This window comes from Apodemus sylvaticus, chromosome 9 (genome assembly GCF_947179515.1).
Source record: "Apodemus sylvaticus chromosome 9, mApoSyl1.1, whole genome shotgun sequence".
NCBI classification, from domain to species: Eukaryota; Metazoa; Chordata; class Mammalia; order Rodentia; family Muridae; genus Apodemus; species Apodemus sylvaticus.
In genome coordinates this window covers 55,219,545-55,243,112 of record NC_067480.1, presented here as the reverse complement: position 1 = coordinate 55,243,112, position 23,568 = coordinate 55,219,545, and the positions used below count along the sequence as shown (strand labels likewise).

Genomic DNA, 23,568 nt, shown 5'->3' with positions numbered 1-23,568 from the left:
GAATAAAAATTCATTGACACCTTTGTAAAGACCTAACTGACTTGAAAACAGGCTTAAGAAAATCAAACATTTTAATCTTCCTTACCTATCCAAACTATACTTAATGATAACCAAACAATTGGTAATCTCAACCTCCCTTTGTCTCTCTCTGTGTCTCTGTCTCTGTCTCCTCCACCTTCTCTCTCACTCACACATACACACACACACACACAGGAAGGGAGGAGACAGAGACAGACACCATGGGGATTAAACCGAGAGCTGTGATTGTGCTAGCCAAGTACCCTAACTCTGAGCTAAGCCCAAGTCTATGAAGTTTCTCTTTGAATAAAGAGCTCAGCAAATAAATGAGAGACTCATACAGATCAAATGTTTGTTGATCTAGACAATGACATTGATGATTACTAATAACAAAATGAAGAATGTCTTGTATCAATATGTCTTTATTGGGTGATGAAGAACAGATTTGAGATGTCTTCTGGAGGAATATTTTAAGTGTATCCTGTGTCTGAAAAAGTCAATCCTGAATCATAACATATTTCTACATCTAATAATTTAATATAAAGCATAAAGAATGGGTTTAATAAAGCCATAGAGATGTAATTAGTGAAATTCAGGCTTTGAATAATTCTTGAGGCCAGTTTGGTACCTTCAAATAAATGGTAAAAGAAATGAGAAAGCAGGTGAGAGGTAAATGGTAGGTTAAAAACATTTCAGAGAGACATTCAGGTACAAGAACAAGTCTTGGAAAGACTTAGGGGTCAGTTGTAGAAACCTGAATATGTAGAAACCTGAGTAGATACCTGGAACATTAAACTATTAGTAATGTTTTACGTGATGGAGTAATATGCTTAGGATTTCAGCAAGTCCTTAAATTTCAGATGTAGATATGTATGTAAGCAGATAGATATATTAATGATAGATAAGTAGATAATAGCAAGATAGATGATAAATTAGATACATCAGTAGATAAATGACAGTAACATAGATAGATAATAGTAAGATAGATGATAAATTAGATAGATAGATAGATAGATAGATAGATAGATAGACGATAGAGAAAATGGACATGTACATGCATATATAATGATGATGATAGATGATATAGATAGAAAGATGATAGATAGATGTAGCTCTATAGATAGATGATAAATGAGATAGATGATAGTAAGATAGAGAAATGATAGATTGATAAATGAAATAGGTGACAGATTGATGATAAGATATAGATAGGTAGATAGATAGGTAGATAGATAGATAGATAGATAGATAGATGACAGATTGATGATAAGATAGATGTAGATGGATGGATAGATGGATAGATAGATAGATAGATAGATAGATAGATAGATAGATAGATGACAGATTGATGATAAGATAGATGTAGATGGATGGATAGATGGATAGATAGATAGATAGATAGATAGATAGATAGATAGATAGATAGATAGATAGATAGATAGACAGATAGACAGACAGATGGAGAGATAGATGAGAGGTACATGGATGGATGGATGGATGGATGGATGGATGAATGGATGGACGGGTGGATGGATGAATAGATGATAATTTGTTACCAACTGAAAGTTAAAAGTACAGCTCATGTCTGGTTCTATCATCTAAAAAGGGATATAAAAGATATCTGTGCTGTCTTGCTGCTTTTGGAGAGTAGAGCTGGTAGATTAGGGGCTGGAATGAGAAAAATAAACTTGAATAATTGTTTTAATTAATAAACTATATTGGAATAAGTTCACCATAACCTTGCTGTGCTGAGTGGATGGGAACATATGCTTGTATTGCGGAGCTAGCAGGGACAGCAGCACCCTTGAGAAGGCTTGTCCAAGTATAGTCCTAGGACCGACTACCTGGGAACTGGACCTACCTTCCTCCCCCCAGCTGGAATCTCAGCAACAACAACACGGACATTTGGGGATGACTTAAGTGCCAGCTTATCAAATACTTATCATTTTGCAACTTTGGAATGTGTAAAGAAAAAAATATACCCTGATTTAAATGCAATGCCATAAGTTCTGGAAGTCAGAAGGGCCTTTTCCTTTCTGACGTGTGGACAATGAGTTAGTCAGCAGATGTCACAGTGTTATCCTTGAGAACATCCCTCTCATATTGCTTCAGTTTTAGAGAAAGGGTGCTCTCCTGGCATTGTTGCACAAAAATATTTGGGGTTAATAAAAATCATTGTGTGTGTGTGTGTGTGTGTGTGTGTGTGTGTATTTCCATTGTTTATTGAAATCAACCAGTACCCCCAGAGCTCCCAGGGACTAAACCACCAGTCAAAGAGTACACATGGAGGGACCCATGGCTCCAACTACATATGTAGCAGAAGATGACCATTTCAGACAGCAATGAGAGGAGAGGCCATTGGTCCTGTGAAGACCTGATTCCCTAGAATAAGTCAGGAAATTAGGGGGTGGGGGGAGCAGGGAGAGGAGGGATGGGATAGAGGGTTTTCGGAGGGGTAATGTGGAAAGGGGATACCATTTGAAATGTAAATAAAGCAAATATCTAATTAAAAAAGAAAGTATGTGTCTGTGCAAAAGTGTATGTATGTATTTCCATCACTTGTTGAAAGTTTAATTTTAAGTTCTTGTTCTTTTTGTTTCTGTTGTTCCCTAGCATCATTGACAAAGAAGTTTCACTGATGGCAGAGATGGATAAAGTTAAAGAAGAAGCCAGTGAGTAGCCCTGTGGCTGTGTGATGAGGGCTTCTCCCAACCAACCAAAATCAATCCATGACTCAGGGTGACAGCAGTTTGGGCCAGAACCCTAAAATTCACACTGAAATATTGGTGGGTGGGCTCTGGAACCCCAGGCAGGTCCCTCATCTCTGTGTTTCTGTTACATCATCTGGCCAATGACAGCTCAGTCCTCATGCATAGAATATTTACTGAGGAAGAAGTGTCTGCTGAGTTCTTTAAATGCAAGGGACTTTCATGTGCACACAGAACTTGAACTTAATTATATTTAAAAGGACAATGAGCTTAGTAGTAAATCTGTATATATGTGTGTAGTGTGTTTTGGGGTAGGTGTATGAACTGTTCATGTGGCTTCATGTAGGTACATGTGCGACCATGTGTGCTCATGTGTGTAAAGGCCAGATGTCAACCTCAGATGTCTTCTATCACACTCGATCTTAGTTTTTGAAAGGGAGGAGTTCATCAATTTGGCTAGACAGATTTCATAGAACTCCACCTGCCTCTGCTCCCCCAGTGCTAAGATCCCAGGCATGTGCACCTTGCTCATGTACGGCTAGACTGAGCTTGGGTCCTCAAGATTATATAGTGCTTAGCTGACCCTGTTGGTCTTCTCTTGAGGCTCTCAGAGTCAGAACCACCAACCAAAGCACATACACGTGCTGGACCTAGCCCTCCCCCACCCACACACATATGTAGTAGATGTGCGGCTTGGTCTTCATGTGGGGCCCAAAAACATGTCCCAAAGCTGTTGCCTGTCGGTGGGATATGTTCTTCTAGCTGGGCTGCCTTGTCCTGCCTCAGTGGGAGAGGATGGGCCTAGCCTTGCAGAGATTTGGGGGGGAGGGCGGTTACACAAGGGTTCCCACTGGCTCAGAAGAGAAAGGGATGGAGGTTGGGGAAGGATTGTGCGATGGGGGTAACCGGGAGAGGCAGCAAGAGGTATGTAAAGGAGTAAGTAAACAAAAAATTAAATTAAAAAAAAGATTATAAAGTGAACACTTCACTGACTGAGTCTACTCTTCAGTCTTGGTATTAATTTGAAGGAAGCAGATATTAAATTTAAAGATAGTCATTCTAAAGACTGTATAATTTACAATTTCACTATGGAATTCATAGCTATTTTACTCACTCTCATTTAAGCTCACAGAACTTAAATTGCTCCAGATTGACTTAGGGATGTAGCTCAATTTGAGAGTCTTTCCTAGCATGCCTGAAGTTTGATTCCCAGCATGACTTAAACCAGATATGATAATACATGCCTATAATCTCAGCAGTCAAGACGGGAAGCAAAAAGATCAAAATAGTGAATTTGAAGCCAACCTACAGTAAATTTTGACTTCCACAAAATAAAAATCAAAACAGTAACATTTGTGCCGTGTGTGTGTGTGTGTGTGTGTGTGTGTGTGTGTGTGTAAAAGCTGTTTCTTTTCAAGCATTTTAGGAACTTAACAATGCACTAATAAACTCTACAGGCAAAATATCCCCCAAACTTTTAAGCAACCTATATAGGATTACTAATTCAAATGTGGAGTTGTACTAAATGAAGTTTTCTTAAAATACTCCAATTCTGTTTACAAACTCTGTCAAATATGCCAACACCTGCCAACTTCAGACTATAAGAGAAAATCAATTCATCTTTTGACTTGAGTTTATAGATTGCCTGATAAATCAAATTCATTGTGAGAATGATGAACACTGCTGGGTATGGCAATGCACACCTTTGATTCCAGCAGTTGGGAGGCAGAGGTGGATGGACTTCTTTGAATTTGAGGAAGACAGCCTGGTCTACACCACAAGAAACCCTGTCTCCATTAAAAGTAAAAATTAAGTAAATAAATAGCACATTCGTGGTATCATGATCACTGCAAAACTTCCTACATTTAACACAAAATATGGATATTCTGGGTGGTTTTTTGCTTGTTTATGTTCATGTCTAATCTCCCCACTGTGATAAGTGACTGAATGAGCAGAGAAAATGGTAGCCGTGTGGTGGTGATCCACACACGATGCTGCCTCTGCATGATATATGTACAATGCCATCTCTGTATGATGCTTCTGTGCACATGGTACTCTGTGTAAGACAAAAGATTGTATAATGTCAGTGTGTGCACAATGGCAGTCTGGGCACAGTGGTAATGCGTGCCCATGATAATCGGTGTGAGATGGCAACCTGCACCGAGGCCATCTGTATCCCATGGAGTCTGTGGTAGGTTCCAACATCCATGGAATCTGGAACATCTCCAGAGAATCCTCTTTTTTAATTCCCTCCATGAGTAAATGTGTACTGAGTACTTCTTCATATGGTTGAAATCGCTGGACTAACCAGCAGGCTTCATCCAACTTCAGTAACTGGTGACGCGGTCCTGCCTTCAGAAGTGTCCATCACCTGAAGCTAAAGTTGCACTGGAGGTGACAGACTCTAGTCTCTCCCCATTTCCTGGTTGCACCACCTCTAACTGTTGCTGTCGGTTTTGAGCTGGGGTCTTACTGTGTAGCACGAGCTGGCTTGGGACTTGTTATGTCAGGTTCTTTATCAGAATAAGAATATTAAGGCTCAAATAGACAAAGTGAGAAAATATGAGCCAAGCACTTAGCAACATTATATGTCATCACATATGTGTGCAGAGGGAGAAGCTCTTATTAGCAAATAGGTCTGTCAGTCCAGGGCCTCCTAAATCAGGCAGAAAATAGAACCATGAGGGTATCTCAGGAGTCTCGACTGCCAACCACACATCTTCACAGACAGAAAGTCCCAGTCAAGTATAGAACCATCCCTACAAACACCACATGGAACTTGTCTGTGGCCTCAAGAACTTTTAACATTCTCAATTTTTTTATGTGACATATGAAGTGATTAGTGTCAGCTCAATACCCCAAGACCAAGTTCTCAGCACAAAAGAGATTTATTTGCCCCAGAAGGACAGAGAGCAGGTAACAAGAGACAAAAACTGATAGAGAACAAGGGAGAAGAGGAAGGAAAAGGGGGAAAGGATATTTGTCCCAGAGGTGGACAAAGGACTTCCTCTGGATTGAGAGGAGACAGAAGTGGCCCATAGGCAAATGACAGTTTATAAAAGTAAAAGGGAAACCCCTGTGTCAGGATGAGGTGTTTAGTTTTTATTGGGCATGTGAAATAGGTGAGCCATTGGGGGATTTTGATTGCAGGACTCCAATACTCTGGAAGCTTGGTAGTCAGCCTTAGGAGGAGGAGGAGCCAAATAAGGAAATAAACCTCGGTGGCTAACTTTGAGAATTCAATCTAACGGTTTTCAGCAAGGGGGAGTGGATTGGGGAGCAGGGCAAGGCCTACCAGAGCCAAGTTTGCCAAGTTTAGGCTGCCTACAGTCCCTTTAACATAAATCATATTTCCTCCATGATTACACAAACTCCTGTATGCTAGATGGCAGCTCACAAGAGTAAGAAGGCCAGTTTTGCTTGGACATGGGTTTAAGCCAATAGAAAATCTTTATTAGTTGGCCAGAAACTGTACAAGGGGGTTCGTGGGGTTTTCAGCAAGGGGGAGTGGATTGGGGAGCAGGGCAAGGCCTACCAGAGCCAAGTTTGCCAAGTTTAGGCTGCCTACAGTCCCTTTAACATAAATCATATTTCCTCCATGATTACACAAACTCCTGTATGCTAGATGGCAGCTCACAAGAGTAAGAAGGCCAGTTTTGCTTGGACATGGGTTTAAGCCAATAGAAAATCTTTATTAGTTGGCCAGAAACTGTACAAGGGGGTTCGTGATCCCAGTATAGGACCTAATGTTTCTCAGGATGAGCTTTCAAGCACAAAACCCATGATGTTCTCAGGTGACAAACTTTGGTTAACAAGAACAGTTAGGCAAGAGCAGAAGTACAGATGCCAGAACCTAAGGTTAGTACATTTAAGAGACTTTCCCAGACTATGGACTTTGATGGACTAGATCTTTGTTTTCATTTTGTCTACATGCTGAGTTTTATGGCCTGAATGGTACCTCCTTCATGGGGTCAGTGGTGTCAAGGTCTGGGGGCCTACTAAGGTCTGAGGCCCTGTTACGTTCCCCATTAGCACTGGTCTTAGTTAATGAGTCAAAAAGTGCTCTAAGGAGGTGTAGTTGGTCCAAAGGACTACTAAATTTACTAAATTAATACATACTTGGCTATATGGTTTCAAATGTAGGGCTCCACTATTAATCCTATCAGATGAGAATTAAAGGCCCAGTCAGTGCTGATGGCAGAGTAGTTAGCCAGGAGACCAAGAGAACAGCAGTTAGCATGAATTATCTGATTTGTGTCTTTTTTTTTTTTTGAGGTTTCCCCCAACTATGGCAAGATTTTTCTCTAATTACTCCTGATCAGTTAGCATAGAAATAACAGGCTTCTCATAAAGCAACGCCTAGTTTCCTTTATCTCATGAGAAGTCAGTATCTCCAGTGTTGTAGGACCATTTCAATAAGGAATTCTGATGTTTTAATTCAGAAACAGAAACTTTCAATAGCTCTAGGTCCTCATAAACCAATCTGCTTAGTTTATAAAGTGTCAGAAGAGGAATATTTAGTTAACCCATTAGTACCCGCCCACAGGTAGTCTCAGGGGCCCAGTAATATCACTGTTGTCCAGCTGAGTCACCCACAAGGCCGAGCAGCAGGCACAGAATAAGGGCAGTTGCCTAGGTTAACGTTTTGGATATTAGCAAGTTTTAGCCTCTTTGAATCCCTCTAACCTTACTTAGGGCTGTTCCCAGTCACAGTGAATTTTGTCAGTCAGTGGGCTGATGGTGGTCCAGTTACTTTCTATCCTTACATAGTACAGGGGTCAGGTGTCTCAGCATAACCAGCAATCCTGGCTGATTTCTGTTTAGGAATGATTAACTTTACCACCAGGAGCCCTCCCAGAGTCTGATTTCCCAGATTTTCCCTGTTTGAAAAAGGCCAGAATCTTTATTATAAATGTTTCAGATTCTTTTTTAAATTTTTTTGGATGTTGGATTATATTTTCCTATTGTGCATTTCTCAGGAGGGAACTTTTTTCTACATAGTCATTCATATGTTTTCAGGAAGCCTCTATTTTACAGGCCCAGTTTTTGCAGTGGAAGCTCCCTTGTTCTGACAACCAGGGATCCCAGCTGCAGAGTAGTCACAGAATTGTAAACTCTGTATCCCTATCTCAAAACACAAACTCCCCTGTCTTTCCTTTCTCCAATATAACCGGACACTTAGAATGGGCATCAGTGAGCAAAGGTCAAGATGAATGTGGGCTATAGTAACTCTAGCTAATGCCTTCACTGTATCTGTCTTCTTCCGTTCCTAGGTCTAGGCCTGAGGCCCATGACGGTTGAACCATGACCCTGTATTCAGAGCAAACATAAGACTCAGGAGGAGGAAGAGAAGCAAGCTGTGAAAGGGACTGGGGCCCTATGAAACCTTATTTTCAGTCCATAATCCAGGAGACAGTCCATTTGGTAGCAGTGTCTGTGGCTTCTTTCTTGACTTGGGTGTGGTGGCTCCATGCTGTACCACATAGGGTCCTTTCCAAGTTGGTTTCAGCCAGCCGGTTTGGCTACCTGCTTGACCCAGACAACGTCACTGGATTCAAGCAAGTGCGAACTGGTGGTGGACTCAGAGGTTGGCTGGGTCTCAGATAGTTTAATGACTAGCCTTTATGGAGGACTGGAGGGCAGGCAGTGATTTGAGAAAGGAATAGTTAGAGAGTTCTGACAACTGCTGGTCTCTGAGCCAAGGAAGCAGTTGGGGAGGTCTTCCACACATAATCTCAAAGAGGGAAAATCTCCCTCTATGGGTGCAGTGGGCCCAAAGCAAAGCGAAGGAAGGTCCTGCCACCCTTCACTAGACTTTAGAGTTTTGTTAGATTTTTTTAACATACTAATTTTTCCCTAGGTGCCCATAACTCTGAGGTCTATATACACAATGAAATTTTTAGTCTATATCTAAAACTTTAGCTATTAATTGAGAGGTTTGAGCTATTAAAGCCAGGCAATTATCAGACCCATAGCTAGGAAGGAGGGAAATCAGGGAACCAATTCATGGAGGAGCTTTTTAAGCTACTACTTGAATAGTTTTAGTCCAGGTGGGGGACACATCTACCCACCTGGAAAAGGTATTTATAAAAACTAGCAAGGACCCTCCCCTGACAGACTGATCATGGTGAAATAAGTTTTCTTAGAGTTCACCAGGGAGTTGGTCTCTGTGTGGACCCCTTCCTGGGTTCTATTTTGGATTTATCTGAGCACAAACCTGGCATCTGACTAAGACATCCACACTAGACAGTCCTGTCTAAGCAGAGCATTCCTTGATCTGAGCGATTCAAAGGGTTTGTGGACCCCATGTGAGTAGCTTGGTGAAAGTCAGTTACCAGGGTCCTGCCCCTTCTTACTAACTTACTTACTTAGTTTGCTTGATTATATTTCATTAGCAGTTGGCATAGCTCTTAGAAGGGTCATCCTGTGGGCACAGGGTGTTTCCATGGCCCCAAAGTTTGAGTTAAAACCCCCTTTGGCTTTTGTCTCATGGACAAAGAGATGAAAAGGTTTTGAGACATCTGGAAGTGCTAGGGCTAGAGCCAAGTCAGAGCTGTTTTTAAAATCTCAAGTGCCTTTGTTTAGTCTTAGTTCACATTAGGGGCTCAGTGCTCCCCCCACCTTGTGCTGGTGTATAGAGGCTTGGCTATTTCCACAAACTCGGGCCAAGAATCCAATAGTTGTTCAATCCCCAAGGTTGAATATCTTAGCGTCTTCTGTGGTTTATATTGGAGTCCTGAAGAGTAGGTTGTAATAGCAGTGAAGGAATGCTTTGGCAGTAGAATAGATGAACTTGCCATCGGAAGAAAAGCAAGCAGGAAAAAAGTAAAAAACTTCCTTCTTCCATGATGTGGATTGCCATCAGAAAATGTGGCCCAGGTTGAAGATGGGCTTTTCTACTTCAAATGATCCAATCAAGACAGTTCTTCACAGGCATGCCCAACGGGTTAGGTTTTAGTTGATTCTAAACATATTCAAGTTTGCAACCAAGACTGTCCATCACAATTACAATCAGTAGTGTCTATTGACTGCAACATCCAGTAGTCGTGAACACTGATGTCATTATTTTAAAGGTATATTCTGGAGAATATCTCACCTTGTCACTAATACAATAATGCTCTGTGTGTATAGTTTGCAAATGTTGCTGTTTGGTTGCACAAGGACCATGCAGGGGGTGCAGGATTATTATATTTTAAGAAATAAGCATGTATATTCTTAGGCATTCAGACTTTTGTCTACCTCCCCAGGGAAACCAAGGTCACACAGAAATGTTCTCAACAGGTTTACTAGAGATGTGGGAAGAAAATATGACTTTGTATTAACACGAGCACATTACAAAATAAAATAGCAAATTCTCAACAACTATTAGGAAATAAGAGTCTCTGTGTTTGAAGAAACCCTTGCACTCTAACACCCGGCCCCAAGATTCTGAACGAACTTTCTGCTGATGGGCATAATTGGAGAAGCCTTAAGATTTCCACAGGTCAAGTGATATGAACCAAGCTTCCAGTGTGTTCTAAGAACCTGAAGGAATTTACAAATCCTATTGAGAAAATGGATTTCAGCATGCCAGATACTGTTTATAAAGTTGCATAGATAATGTTAAGTTTTGCATTCGGAAGGGACGGTAGCTGCATGGAACTGTCTCCCTCTACAGATTTCTGAAAGCAGGATGCTTTCAAAGCATGCATATTACTCCACTTTAAATGCCAGCATCAGTGATCTTGAGAACCGATCTGTTTTTGTTGATGCTTTCTGGTTTTGCAATTGACATACTGGAGGTGAAAATGTGTGCCCCTAAAGAATATTGGCTTTAGATCTTAACTTTTAAGACTTTTTCATAATGAAAGGCTTTGAAATGTTAATGAGACTATATGTAAAAAAATGCACCCTAGCTTGCTGATGCAGTCTTCATTTTCGTGATTTGCATGAGTTTAAACTCAGAACTTATTGGTGAGTTTGCACCTGCATCCCCATTTTAGGACCCGTTTAGATCTATTTTTACAAAGTCTTCTGTATCAAGTGAATGCCCAAGTTCTACATAATCAGGAAGAACAATGACCCCTAATTGTCACCAGTTTCACAAATGATCCAGTACGAAGAGTTGGATCTGCTTAGCCGTGCAGTCACTGACAGTCTGCTGACCCATGTACTTGATGCTTTGCAAGTCTGGGTCTTTAGGATTTGTATGTTTTTTTTTTTTTTAATCTTACTTTGCAAGAAGAAAGCATAGCATTTCCTATTTTGACACAATAATCATTTTTTCGTGTGGCAGACCTCAGTCCCATCTACATGTTGAATTCCAATGACAAATACGTAACTAATAAAAAGTTATAGATCCTAAAACATTTTTTGTGAGTATTGGGTAGGGTGCTGGTTTATGTGTATGACACGTGTGTGTGTGTGTGTGTGTGTGTGTGTACATGGAGTATGGAGCTCAATATAGAATGTCCTCTCCTACCATTCCCCAGCCTATTTTTGAGGATACTGACAAGCACAGCCTTGCCCAGCTTTTTACATGGGGAGATCTGACAATGCTGAACACCTTACCCACAGAGCAGCTTCCCAGCCCTAGACCTAGACAGTCTTGAGTGGGACAGGAGCTTCAGTCCTTACTTTGATATCCTTTCAATTAATGGGCCCATCCAATCAATGAACCCTTTCACTCAGCTCCCATGCCCCAGCTGTGCACTATGCACAGGTACTGTGGACACAAGGAATTCCACAGTTCAGTCTTACTCTAGCCCCATGAGTGACTGAAGACGTCTGTAGTCGGACAACATGCTATCAGAGGAGCGTATAGAGATGGTGGCTCACTGGGCACCATGTCATTTGGGATGCTGAGAAAATATGGCTAGAAATGCTGTTTTTAAAACAGGGCTTCATATGTTCCAGGCTGATCCCCACTCGCTGTGTAGCTAAGGATGACCTTGAACTTCTGGTTCTTCTGCCTCTCCCGCCCAGGCTGGGATTACAGGCACCTGCCACCAACCCTCATCACTAGTGAGAAGTGAACTGGGACCATATACTTGATGAGAAAAGAGTCCATCGCGTGAGCCAGACCCTTAGCCCAGATTCCGACGTTTTAAGAACCCCCTAGAAATCTCTTTCAAAAGTAATTTCTTACTTTCTAAATGTGGATGCTCCATTTGTAAAAGTAATGTGCAGGGTGAACCAAACATATGTTCTCTGGTCAAAAATAATAGCAGGCTGCTACTCTGTTGTCTCTGTCCTAAGACATCATTCGGTATGGCCCTTTCAGCACGCGGGTGAGAATTCCTCACTCACGGTATCCAGACATGTTTTTTTTCTGTAGATTTCTGAATTCCGAAGAACCAGTAGATATAGATCAGTGTGCCCAGCCTTCAGCTAAGCAGGGGAGCCAGGTGAGGAACCAAAGGATGATTAGTGTAATTGGGCAGATGATCAGGCCTCATACCACAGGCTATTTTATTGGCATCTTGACATGGATATTGGCATAAACAGAAAACATCAGTCTGCCCGAAGAATGGTTGTCTTGTGTGCGTGCACCCCTCACTGTGCAAGGAACCTTAACCCTTGCCTGCCTGTGTGCATCTCTTTATTTTGTTTTTTTGTTTGTTTGTTTGTTTTTGTTTTTGTTTTTGTTCCTTCACTTGCTTTGGTGTTTGAAGTGACTTGTTTGGTGTTGTAGCTATTAAGACCTCTTAGAATCAGAAACCACATTGCTTGGTTCTATGTAGTGGCAGGGGTTTGAAGTCCCAGCACTGAGAGGCTGAGGCATTAGGAACTTTGAAGCCAGCTGACCTACCCAATGAAATGGTATTTCAAAAATAGCAAAATCACAAAGATACATTGCTTGGCTCTGTGTGCTGTGAATATGGTCTATTAGAGCAGTTTATCCTTGTGTGTCAAGGATGGAAAACAATTCAACATGTGTGTTATCCTACATGGGCTATTTCTCCTTAGGGCTCAGCATGTTTGGCCAAGAATATCAGAGTAAATGCATATATGATAAGTTAGAGAGCCACTAGCCTGGGTCCTGGGAACTCTGTCTTACTTGCTTTTGTTCTCTGTGCTCTTGGGAAACACACACAGGTTAACCTTGGCTTCTGTGTCTATCTGAAACTTGAGTTCCTCTGACAGATATGAGGAAGTAAGATACCATGGAATTCCTCACTGACCTTTCTAAGGTGCAGATGCTAAAGAATGCACACAAATCCAGTTCAAAGTGGCCTGACTTGCCCTTGAAATTTTTCTGCCTGGGATACTTGGAACAAAGACACTACATACTCTGGTCTGGAACTTCTCTCTGTTTGCAAAAACAGAAATATATCTGCAGAGCATCAAATGCAAAAGCATTTTTCAGCTCATAAAAAGTGGATAGAGTAAATTCTCTATGTCATATTACAATATCACAGCTAGTTACCCCAAGAGACTATGTTTTAAAATATTCCAGTCTGGGGACCAAATGCAGGGCTTTTTATGTGCTACGTAAGTACTCTACCACAGACCTACCACCTAGGCTGTTATTTGGTGAAATTTAGCGAGTCCGACACTGTTAGAATTTAATGGTATAGCATATACAGGAGGGTGGCTGTTGTTACATGGACTTGTCATTGCCAAATTAAGGAAGTAAGTCCAGATGCTAGTGTAAAGAAGGAAGGAAAGCAGTGTACCCTACATGCCTCGGGGAACTGAGTTCTATTACGAGTCATTGGTAACAAACACGAAGAGCCAGCTGTCCTTGACCAACTCATGGTCCTGCAAATCGACCTGCCTGTGGGGAGAACTGACTCTAGGAACCACAACTGTTGACTGTTTACATCTCTGTGCCTAACATTTTGTACCTTCTCATTTGTCAGTGGACATCCTGACTGCCCGTCAGAAGAAAGCAGAGGAGCTGAAGAGACTGACTGACCTAGCCAGTCAAATGGCAGAGATGCAGCTGGCTGAACTCAGAGCTGAAATTAAGGTCAGTTCTATGAACCCAACTGAACACTGAGGAACAAACGGACCCCATGCATTTGCTTTGTATCAACAGACTGCTGCTCTGATTCTCTGATGCATATGTCCAGCTCCCCTCCACTGGGTTGAAATACAGACTACAGAAGGGTGGAGAAACAGTCACTTCCCTTAAGTAGAGTAGGTTTGAAGGGAAAGATTATTAAAATGGAGAGGATATGTCAGTCAAGACAAACCTATTAAAGTGTATATAAACATAGTTATCTGGGATATGATTTTTACTGTGTATAATTGATGCCTGTGTTTATAAGCATACACTCATGTGAGTGTATCTTAACAGAAGATTATAAAGCATCCTTTATATTTTTCTACTTTAATTCCCATTTTTTATAAGATTACTACCCACAAATATATGTTTATTAGATTTCTTCCACTGTAAGGAATATAAGCTGATCCTGGCTAACTGGAAACAGAATTTGAAATAATACTAAGTGTAAGTTATCAAAGCTGAGTGTGTCTAAAGACTTGGGTCTACAACTAGGCACGAACCAGTGTTGTTTGAGTAGTAATACGGGAAAAAAATAATAATTCCCAAATTCTCTATTCAGGGCACAATGGCATTGAGTGCCCTCCAAAAGCCATCAGCTCTTGTGCCATACTGTGATTCCAGCTACTGAGAGAGGGGCTCTGGCTGCTCTCTGCTTGAGCAACACCCATTATTTGGCCAAGAGAGGGGAATGTGACACCTCGATGTATACACTCAGATTGGATCTCCTAAACAGCATCGGGTAAACTTTCTAGAAGGAGACGTGGTTACGAGGGAGGCAAAGGAGTTTATAACGAAGCAGGGAGGAAAAGTCGAGTCTTCTCTTCTTTTTCACCCAGTTATTAAACACACACTGTATATGCACACACACACACACACACACACACACACACACACACACGCGCGCGCGCCCAGCTTCTCCTTGGCTTCTAGCAACCTAGTATATTTTAAGACATAGCTGCCACTAGCTTTAGAACAGTATCTTCCCGTGACAGTAAAGCTGATTGGCAACAGGAGAAATGCCTCGTGAGAGTTGATCCTCCATCCCAGTTAGTCATGGAAGGAACTCAGGGAGCGAGGGACTGGGTGTCCAGAGCCCTGTGGACCTTCCCTCTCCCTCCTTTCTGGCCTTTGTTTCTTCATACTCAGCAAGGTGTCCTCAGGAGTCCTTCTGCACTCTGCCTTCTCTTCTCCACCCCAAGGCCAGAGTTAAACTCCCCAAACAGACTTGGCCTCCCTCTGCATGACCCATCCCTCCCCTCACAATACACAACAGGACTCCATACCTATTGCAACACCCATTCCCTCTGAAGAGTTCAGCTCGTTAGAACCTCAAGTGAGGATGTGGGGTTGCAGCTTCCCAGTCAATTGAAATCAACTTTCTCCCAAGTTTCATTCCTGCCTATCAAAATCCCACTTTTCATTACATGGTTGGTAGCACAGACTTCAGAGTAAAATAGTATAGCGCCAACATTTTCCCCTTCTGTGGCTGGAATAAATTACATATTGTCTTAGGTTCTCAGAACCCAGATCCGTCATCTGTAAAATAGAGGTAATATAAAAACACTGGCTTATATGATATATGATATATGATATATGATATATAATATAATATATAATATATAATATATAATAATATATAATATATAATAATGTGACGGGGAGAAAGGGGGATTGTTCCTTATAGTCAGCATCTGTCTTAATTTTTTAACCATCCCAGCTCCCACATTCTCTTGTATATAACATTCATGTTATTCAGTGAGAGAGAATTTCTTCCACCTCTGTTTCCACAGCATCATCCACATCCATCCTTGAATTTAATGTCTCTCTTTCCCTTGCCATGTGGTAAACTCCCTGATTCTCTAGGAGGGCTTGACTCATAGTTATTTCTTGTATTTCTCACTGTGTCATCTACACGCAGATCTTAATTTCAAGTTGAATTTAAATGAATTGAAAACTAATCTTCTCCACTCCCTATAGCAGCACTTGAAATTCCATCATGAAGATAATGTTTTCTAGACACAGAAGACTTTGTGATCTTCTTGATTTCTTATTAAAATAGAGACGGGTGTCTGTGGAGGGTGGCGTGTTTTCTTTTGACAGTTAATACCATACCAGGCCCTTGGCCAAACTAGGCAGCCCCTGCTGGAATGCACCTCGGAACGGTGCTCTAGTGAGGGATGCTAAAAGGTAGCCCAGATAAGCCCCAATATAGAGTTTGCTCATTATTGGTCTAAGCCGCATGGGGGAAAGTCAGAACTCCTCCTGATTCCCAGAAGGTGACCAGGGTCATGGAGGGCAGAACCAAGGCCCACTTAGTGGCACCTCAGTGTGAATGAGCTCCAGTGGTCCCCTCAAGTCGGCCATCAGTGGGCACAGGAAGAGCCGAGGGAGAGGCTGTGCGGACAGTGCCACCTTGCTTTGGCACTGACTCCCGCCCCACTTCTCTTTCCTCCAGCACTTTGTCAGCGAGCGCAAATATGATGAAGACCTGGGGAAGGCCGCCCGCTTCTCCTGTGACATTGAACAGCTCAAAGCCCAAATCCTGATCTGTGGAGAAAGTGAGTTTTGCATGCTTGCTAAATAATTCTGTGTGAGTACGCTGGGTGCTGTTTGGAGCTGACAGCGGAAATGTCAGGTATCCGGTCCCCGGGTATTGCTAAACTGAAGCCTGAGGAGATTTAATGATCTGAGGTCATGACACAAGTCACTAGAAATGTCAAGATTTGAACTTAGATTCTTCAAATGCCACTGCCCACCAGTAAATCCTGAGGATTTATTACTCGAAACAGAGCAGGTCAGCTGCCAAATACCTCTCACAGACTTCCCTTATGTTCCTCCAAACACGCTGCTGCTCTGGTTCTATAGATGCTGTTCCACAGGAGTTCTCTTGGCACTTGGGGAGCGATCGGCGGCGCTCTGGATGCCCTGAGACCCCAGCCCCCAGCCCCATCCTGCTTAGCCTGGGTTCTCTGCTGACTGAAGCCAAAGATAATGAAAGACTTGGAGTCAGCCATTAGCTTGGTCTTGTTTCCTATTAAGCCTTAATTAGAGTGGCTAATGTGCAGCAAGATTGGCTGCTGATTTTTCCTGTACTCACAAGGGGAGGTGGAGATGAGTGACAGGCGCTAACATGGCTTTGAGGACAGTCACAGAGAAGATCTGACAACTGTCCCCAACCTCATAGTCAGCAGAAATCCAAGATTTGACCACCCTTGCTTTTTTACATTGAGATTTCTTTTTCTCCCCTCTAAATAAAATATTACATAAACTTGAGCTACAGGGTACAGAATTGTGCTGACTAGCACATGCCATTACTTCCAGGTCACCTTTAGACTTTCATGCATGTCCTGTCTACCTGTCACACACTGCATGCATGCATAGTAATGTAATTTACTTTTGTCACAAGAGGTGGTAGGCATTTTTCCATGTTGGTATGTTCAGCTAATTTATTTAAATATAACTGATGTGACCAGCCCTCAGATTGTAGCTTGTAAGTAGCTCCCAGTTGTGCCCCAGGGGTCAGTGCTGGGGGCTTGCTACTCATGGGTCTCTGCCATCCGCCTGATTTTCTCACTGCACCTCTTAGTTTTCTCTTTATGGGCTGCCTCCCTGTGGCCCTTCTCCATCCTCAGCTTTTGCCCCATCTCCACACAAGCAGTTTAGTTGACATTTGGAAAAGAATCTGCCCATCCAAGGTTCTAGGTTCTACTTTAATCCAATGATAAGTGAGACTCTAATCCTGAGTTGAGTCACCCAGCTCAAGGGGGAGGGGGGAGGGGCACTTCACTTGCTTTCCTCCAGGTGCCCTCTAGGGAGAGAAATCACCCCTTACCAAATTATAAGAGTGTCCTTGTAAAGACAGGCTCAAGTGTTTGTGACAGTAATCCTCCCAAAGCTCCCTCGTGAGGGTGAGGGTGCGGGGTGCGTTGCTACAGCTCCTCAGTCAGAAGGGGGAACAGGAAATAGCAGCCCCACACAGCTGGACCTGGTGGGCCTGGGGACTACTGAAATCCCCTGGCTGTGTTTGGACAGCCCACACTCATTTGTCACACCTTAACCTACAAAATGAAGGGACTGGAGCTACAGCCCTGTCCTTTCTACTTCTAACACTTTGTGAGCCCTACTAGCCATTCCTAATCCTCTTGCCAAACCCTGGGATTAAGTCTGATCCAACAAAGGGAACAGAGAAAATTGCTTTTAAAAATTGGTGACAATTTTAAAATTCAGAAGGAGGCCTTCCTGTCCAGCCGGGCACTTGAATCCCAGTAAGCTGTGAGAGAAAAGTCACGGCTTTATCCTGGAATTGATTCCCTCTGGCCTCGATTCAGCATAATCACATAGAAATCATCCTGCCTGAAACCACCACTTTCAAAAACAACAGGACTGGCAATAATAAGCGTTGAGCAGACCTGCCTGACCTGAATGCGTGCGTGACAGAGAGCTGGCTGATCGGCCCGCCATGCACGGAACACTGGGAATGGCGCAGAGCTGCAGTTAAAGACTGGTTCAGGCAGCCCCGTGGAGTATAGAAGGTGCATGGGGCTGGCAGACCTGCCCAGTGATCAGAGGTACTCATGACCCAGAGCAACGAAATTCTTAGCCCGAAACATCCACCCATTGCCATGCTGGCAGAATGCAGAGCCCTGTCTGTCAGCCTTTCCTCCTTATGCATGAGCAGCCCCAAGTAGTACAGTGCCTGAGGAGGGCAGTGTAACTGGGCCGAGTGATGGGGGAGCTAAGAGGCAGGACTCACTTGTGGACGGGCAGAGAGGGAGTGTCACAAGGTCATTATTTCCCTATCCATGGTGGTTCTTGACCTAAAGAATAATCTCTAAGTCGCTCAGATAGGTCTTCGGTCCTACAAATGCCTCTCATCATGGATTCTACCACTGTGATCCCTGTTTAAGGACTCTTAAGGGAGGAATATGGTGCTCTCTAAGTCCTTCCACACTACATCTTAAAGAGTAAACCTTAATGTTTGTATGAAGCTCCCGCCAGTTTCTTCCTCTTCTAGCACTTTCTAATGGCTCAGCAGAGCTCTGGGTCCAGCTGTTAACACCAACCATTCCTCGTTGCAGTTACACATCCAAAGAACAACTACTCCTCAAGAACCCCCTGCAGCTCCCTGCTGCCTCTGCTGAACACTCACGCAGGAGCTTCCGGGAAACAGGGGAATTTTGCCAGGAAGTCATCTGGTCACAACAAGCCCTCTGAGGGGAAAGCAGCAAATCCCAAAATGATGAGTGGTCTTCCCAACACTGCCGATGCGTGTCACCAGACCATGCCCACTAACAAGCAGGTAAGCTATTCTGGGAGGGCCTCAAAGTGCTGCCTGCAGGGGTCTCAGGGATCCTGGGACACAGTAGAGGGAAGAAAACCACCATCCCTGTCCAGAGGAAGAAACCATAACTACTAGCCACTGAAGTAGTGGTCCTGGCCAGGCTCCCTCTGGCTCCAGGAGTACCGCCCGGCCTTCTCCTGACATGCTCACGGGCGGGCGCATAGCTCTGTGTGCCCAGCTGTGTTAGCTCATTCAGCTACTAGAGGCAGTCTTCTCATACCCTTCTTGACAGCATCTCCAGGTACCACAGCGATGTAGGATCGAGATGCAGAAGCAGACCACTGTCAGTGAGAGGAAGCTGGTGACTCGGGAGCAGATCCAAGTCAATACAAGCTCCATTTACTTGGAGTTTTAGGAAAGCACACACATCTCTTTTTTTTTTTTAAGAATTAATTTATTTATTTAATGTGTAAGAGTACACTGTGGCTATCTTTAGGCACACCAAAGGAGGCCATCGGATCCCCTTACAGATGGTTGTAGTTGCTGGGAATTGAACTCAGGACCTCTGGAAGAACAGTCGGTGCTCTTAACCACTGAGCCATCTCTCCAGCCCAGTACACACATTTCAAAATGGCTGATTTATTCCTGTCTCCCATGGCCTCTAACAATACAACTTTCCGGCTCCTCCTCCTCTTTCGCTGTTGTATCTTTGAGAGGGAAATAGTAGCTTACAGTTAGAAGATAAACAAGAAATGGGATTCGGTGACGTGGGTGCTGGGCAGACTACAGTGATAGCTTTCACGGTCTCTGAAACTTCCTTCTTCGGTGTTTCAGACAGTGGTAGCTGTCTAGCAGAAACCCCGTTGGGTCTCCTTGTCTTGGCCCTTTAGGGGTTCCCACTACTCGCTGCCAGGCATTCCTGTGGTCCTGAATGACGTCATGAGCTTTAAAGCAGCAGATTGCTCTGCGCACTGCAGAAATACACGCTGGCTAAATGTGCCTTCACTGCATGCTCTGTGGTTGTCGCCAAACACCACGATGGACACAAGCCTAAAGTTTAACCCATGCATTTCCCTTACTCAGATTTTTTTAAAAGAAAGGAAGGAAGGAAAGGAGGGAGGGAGGGAGGGAGGGAGGGAGGGAGGAAGGAAGGAAGGAAGGAAGGAAGGAAGGAAGGAAGGAAGGAAGGAAGGAAGGAAGGAAGGAAGGAAGGAAGTCAAATCCATTGCTGTCCTGTACAACCCTTCTCAGCTCAGTGATTCCAGCATTTGGTGATGGCTAATTTAAGCAATAGTACCATTACATATCAAAACAAAGTAGTGAAGACCAGTAAGAAGGGCTCTGTGCTTCCAACTGTTATGAGTCCCACATCAGTATCTTTCCTACAGATTGAGGGGTGAGTGAGACCAATGAGGCGCCCACTCAGGATCGCCCCTCCCCCTTCAGGAACACACTCCAGTATTTGAGGCTCTGGAAGTCTGCTCTCATGAGTTCCCAAGCCCACTCTCAAGGACCATTTGACCTGTTTTCTTTGGTCCACTGCCTTGAGGGAAGAACCTGCTGCCAGTCTGCACACCTCTGTATCCAACAGATATGAGACTAGGGTAAGCTTAGGTATAGGCGAGAGTGTCCACCTTCCTGTGTGTGAGGCCTACTCTCAGTGTAGGATGTGGCAGAGACAGCGAAGCATTCAGACAATAGGATATGGTCCTGCACTGATACTTCTGGTCTAAGCCCTGGATTATTGGGTGCTACTGTATCCTAAACCTGTATCATAGAGTCATGGTATACAAATCGAAAACCTTATAGCTTTATGACTCACCATGGTGCATTTTTTAGCACTAAGAGGTCTGATTTTCAAACATGGCTTTGTGTATCAATTATGTGCTTGTGAGTCTTGTCAGGAAAGAGCACAGGAAGAGGGAGAGTTCCACCATTTTCTACATGTAGACCCAGGCAAGCCCTGTAAACTTAACTATCCACATCTACACTGTGAAGCAGCTTAGAGCCACCACCTTCAACGATGACTGTGATTTATAAGATGTGGTGACATACTTCCTGAGTGCTGTCCCCTGTCACCTCTCACTGTTGGCTATGACATCGAGGACTCTTGGAGTCTTTAGCTTGCATGGACAGTCAGCTTTGGCCTGTTGTTGTCTTTCTACCTGTCTCCATATGTCTCTGGCTGTTGCTGGCTGCTGGCTTGTTAAAGGAATTGCTTTTTGGTCTGAGGCTTTGAGCTGATTGGCTTTAAATTACAAAGTGTTTTAGAAAAATTACTTCCATGACCATAGCACATTAACTTAGCTTTCCAGGAGTCTCCAGGTGCACCTCATCCCTGCGTTTGCCTGAAATAATGTTTCTGAACTGTAAGAATGGTTGTTTTGAAAGAAATTAGGAGGCCGGGCAGTGGTGGTGCACGCCTGTAATCCCAGCACTCTGGGAGGCTGATTAGAGTTTTGGCCTACTTTCTTCCCCTTCTTCTTCTTCTTCTTCTTCTTCTTCTTCTTCTTCTTCTTCTTCTCCTTCTCCTTCTCCTTCTCCTTCTCCTTCTCCTTCTCCTTCTCCTTCTCCTTCTCCTTCTCCTTCTCCTTCTCCTTCTCCTTCTCCTTCTCCTTCTCCTTCTCCTTCTCCTTCTCCTTCTCCTTCTTCTCCTTCTTCTTCTCCTCCTCCTCCTCCTTCTTCTCCTTCTTCTTCTTCTCCTTCTTCTCCTTCTTCTGCTTCTGCTGCTTCTGCTGCTTCTGCTTCTTCCTCCTCTTCCTCCTCCTCTTCCTCCCCCTCTTCCTCTTCTCTTTGAAGATAAGAACTTTTCTTTCAGCTCCACTTACAAGGTTCTAGATCAAGAATTATGTCAACTTGACCTATTTGCATGTTATCTATCTCTACTGTGATAGACAATTTTTATCTATGATTTAGGGGATAGTTCCTGATGCCTACTAGTATCTTCTGTGGGTTGTTGACTTCAAACACTTACCTCATTTCTCTTTTTAGCAGAATGGACCTTCCAGCCAAAGACGAAGATTTAATCCACAGTATCACAACAGGCTAAATGGTCCAGCCAAGTCACAGGGCGGTGGCAATGAAGCTGATCCCGTGGTGAAGAGCAACAACCGTCATGAACACAGAAGACAGCCGCATAATGGTTTCCGTCCCAAAAACAAAGGCGGTGCCAAAAACCAAGAGGCCCCCTTGGGGACAAAGGCACCAGAGGCCCCACCACATTCTGAAAAGGCCCGTCGGAGGCAGCACGCTGCAGACAACTTAGAGGCCAGGCCTTTCCGGGGTAATGTTGGTAGGGTTTCACAGTGCAATCTTTGTCCCACTAGAATAGAAGTTTCCACAGAGGCCACGGTTCTGTCAGTCCCAGCTGTAACGTTGGTGGCCTGAGCTGGGAAAAAAGAGAGCAGGTTTTGCCTGGTTGTGGTTCCCTGCCCAAGGTGCTGACCCAATCGCTGCCAAAAGAAAGTCAATCTGAATATACAAGTCCCGTACGTATGTTTGTGTCATCCTCTGGCAATCATTTTTACTAATCCTAATACTCCGCTCTAGCTTGCTTCAGAACTCCCATGGCTTTGCTTGATCTGTTGTTGCTTCTCCTCATCAAGAGTTTGCATCATGTTAGCCAGCCAGTATTTACTCATTGTTAGGAAAATCGAGATGTGGCTGAAGACCAGAGGCTCAGTTAGCAACCTATGTTGTAGCTGTGATGTCAATCCATTGGTTGTCTTTAGAGAGTTAATGTTGAAACAAGGAATTCTTGATCAGACAAACATGATCTGCTGAAGACACATGTGCTTTTGTAGAATTTAACATCTGGTGTTTTTCTGAAGTATATATAAATATATATATAAACATATATTGCTTTATTTGAAACAAATTAAAATATGCTACATTTGACACCTGGCTTGTTCCTTTTATTGATGCCTACCTTGTTGAAGGTTTTCTGTAGCACTTTTGAGAAAAGGCTAGAGATCATCAGAAGTTCCGTGCAAAGCTCTGTTTCCTTTGAAATAAAAACTCAAGAAATAATGATACTCCCCCTCAGTTACCATAGGGATAGGTACTATGCACCCCAGTCATCTTGGATGCCACATGGTAGTTGGAAACCTTGGACATAACGAAATTTACCTCAGCCTAGCTTACACAATAGATTATTGGTGCATTAACCAGAGTCCATTTGATCATGATTCCCGATCCTTTCTCTTAATTCTGAACTCTGTCCTCCGTATTCTGACACTATATTCAGAATGATAATAATGGCTAAGCTCCTGAGCTCTCTCACTGGCTTCTGTGTGGGACACGGGTCTCATCAGAAGTCACAGCAAAGCTCTGGCATGCAGTTACTTGTTACAGACCTGACTGCAGATCATCCATGGAGTGAATGAGTTAGTAGCATAAACTAGTTAACAAATATGGTAGTTAGCATAAACTAACCATAGTCCACCCCTGACACTGCAGCAGAGCCTCCCCAGAAACACTGGTTATGGCGGGAAGAGGTTCTGTTGCCTCAGGAAAGGAGATTGGGCATAGAGTACCCCAGAACTGCAGCGCCCCAGTTCCCGTTTTGA

The 23,568-nt window shown here is 43.4% G+C and overlaps 1 protein-coding gene across 7 annotated transcripts in view; it reads left to right on the top strand.

The window, feature by feature from the left end:
- The window catches only part of Spats2l (spermatogenesis associated serine rich 2 like), a 173,521-nt gene extending 150,624 nt beyond the window's left edge, over positions 1-22,897 (top strand). For 5 of the 7 annotated variants that reach the window (XM_052193225.1, XM_052193224.1, XM_052193223.1 and 2 more), the window contains 5 exons: positions 2,632-2,690; positions 13,571-13,680; positions 16,175-16,277; positions 18,798-19,018; positions 21,992-22,897. In XM_052193225.1, coding sequence (XP_052049185.1) covers positions 2,632-2,690; positions 13,571-13,680; positions 16,175-16,277; positions 18,798-19,018; positions 21,992-22,387 — 889 coding nt within the window. In that variant the 3' untranslated portion in view covers positions 22,388-22,897. The remainder of the gene's footprint in view (positions 1-2,631; positions 2,691-13,570; positions 13,681-16,174; positions 16,278-18,797; positions 19,019-21,991) is intronic. The other 2 variants (XM_052193226.1, XM_052193228.1) reach the window with 1 other exon arrangement.
- The last annotated feature ends 671 nt before the right edge of the window (positions 22,898-23,568 follow it).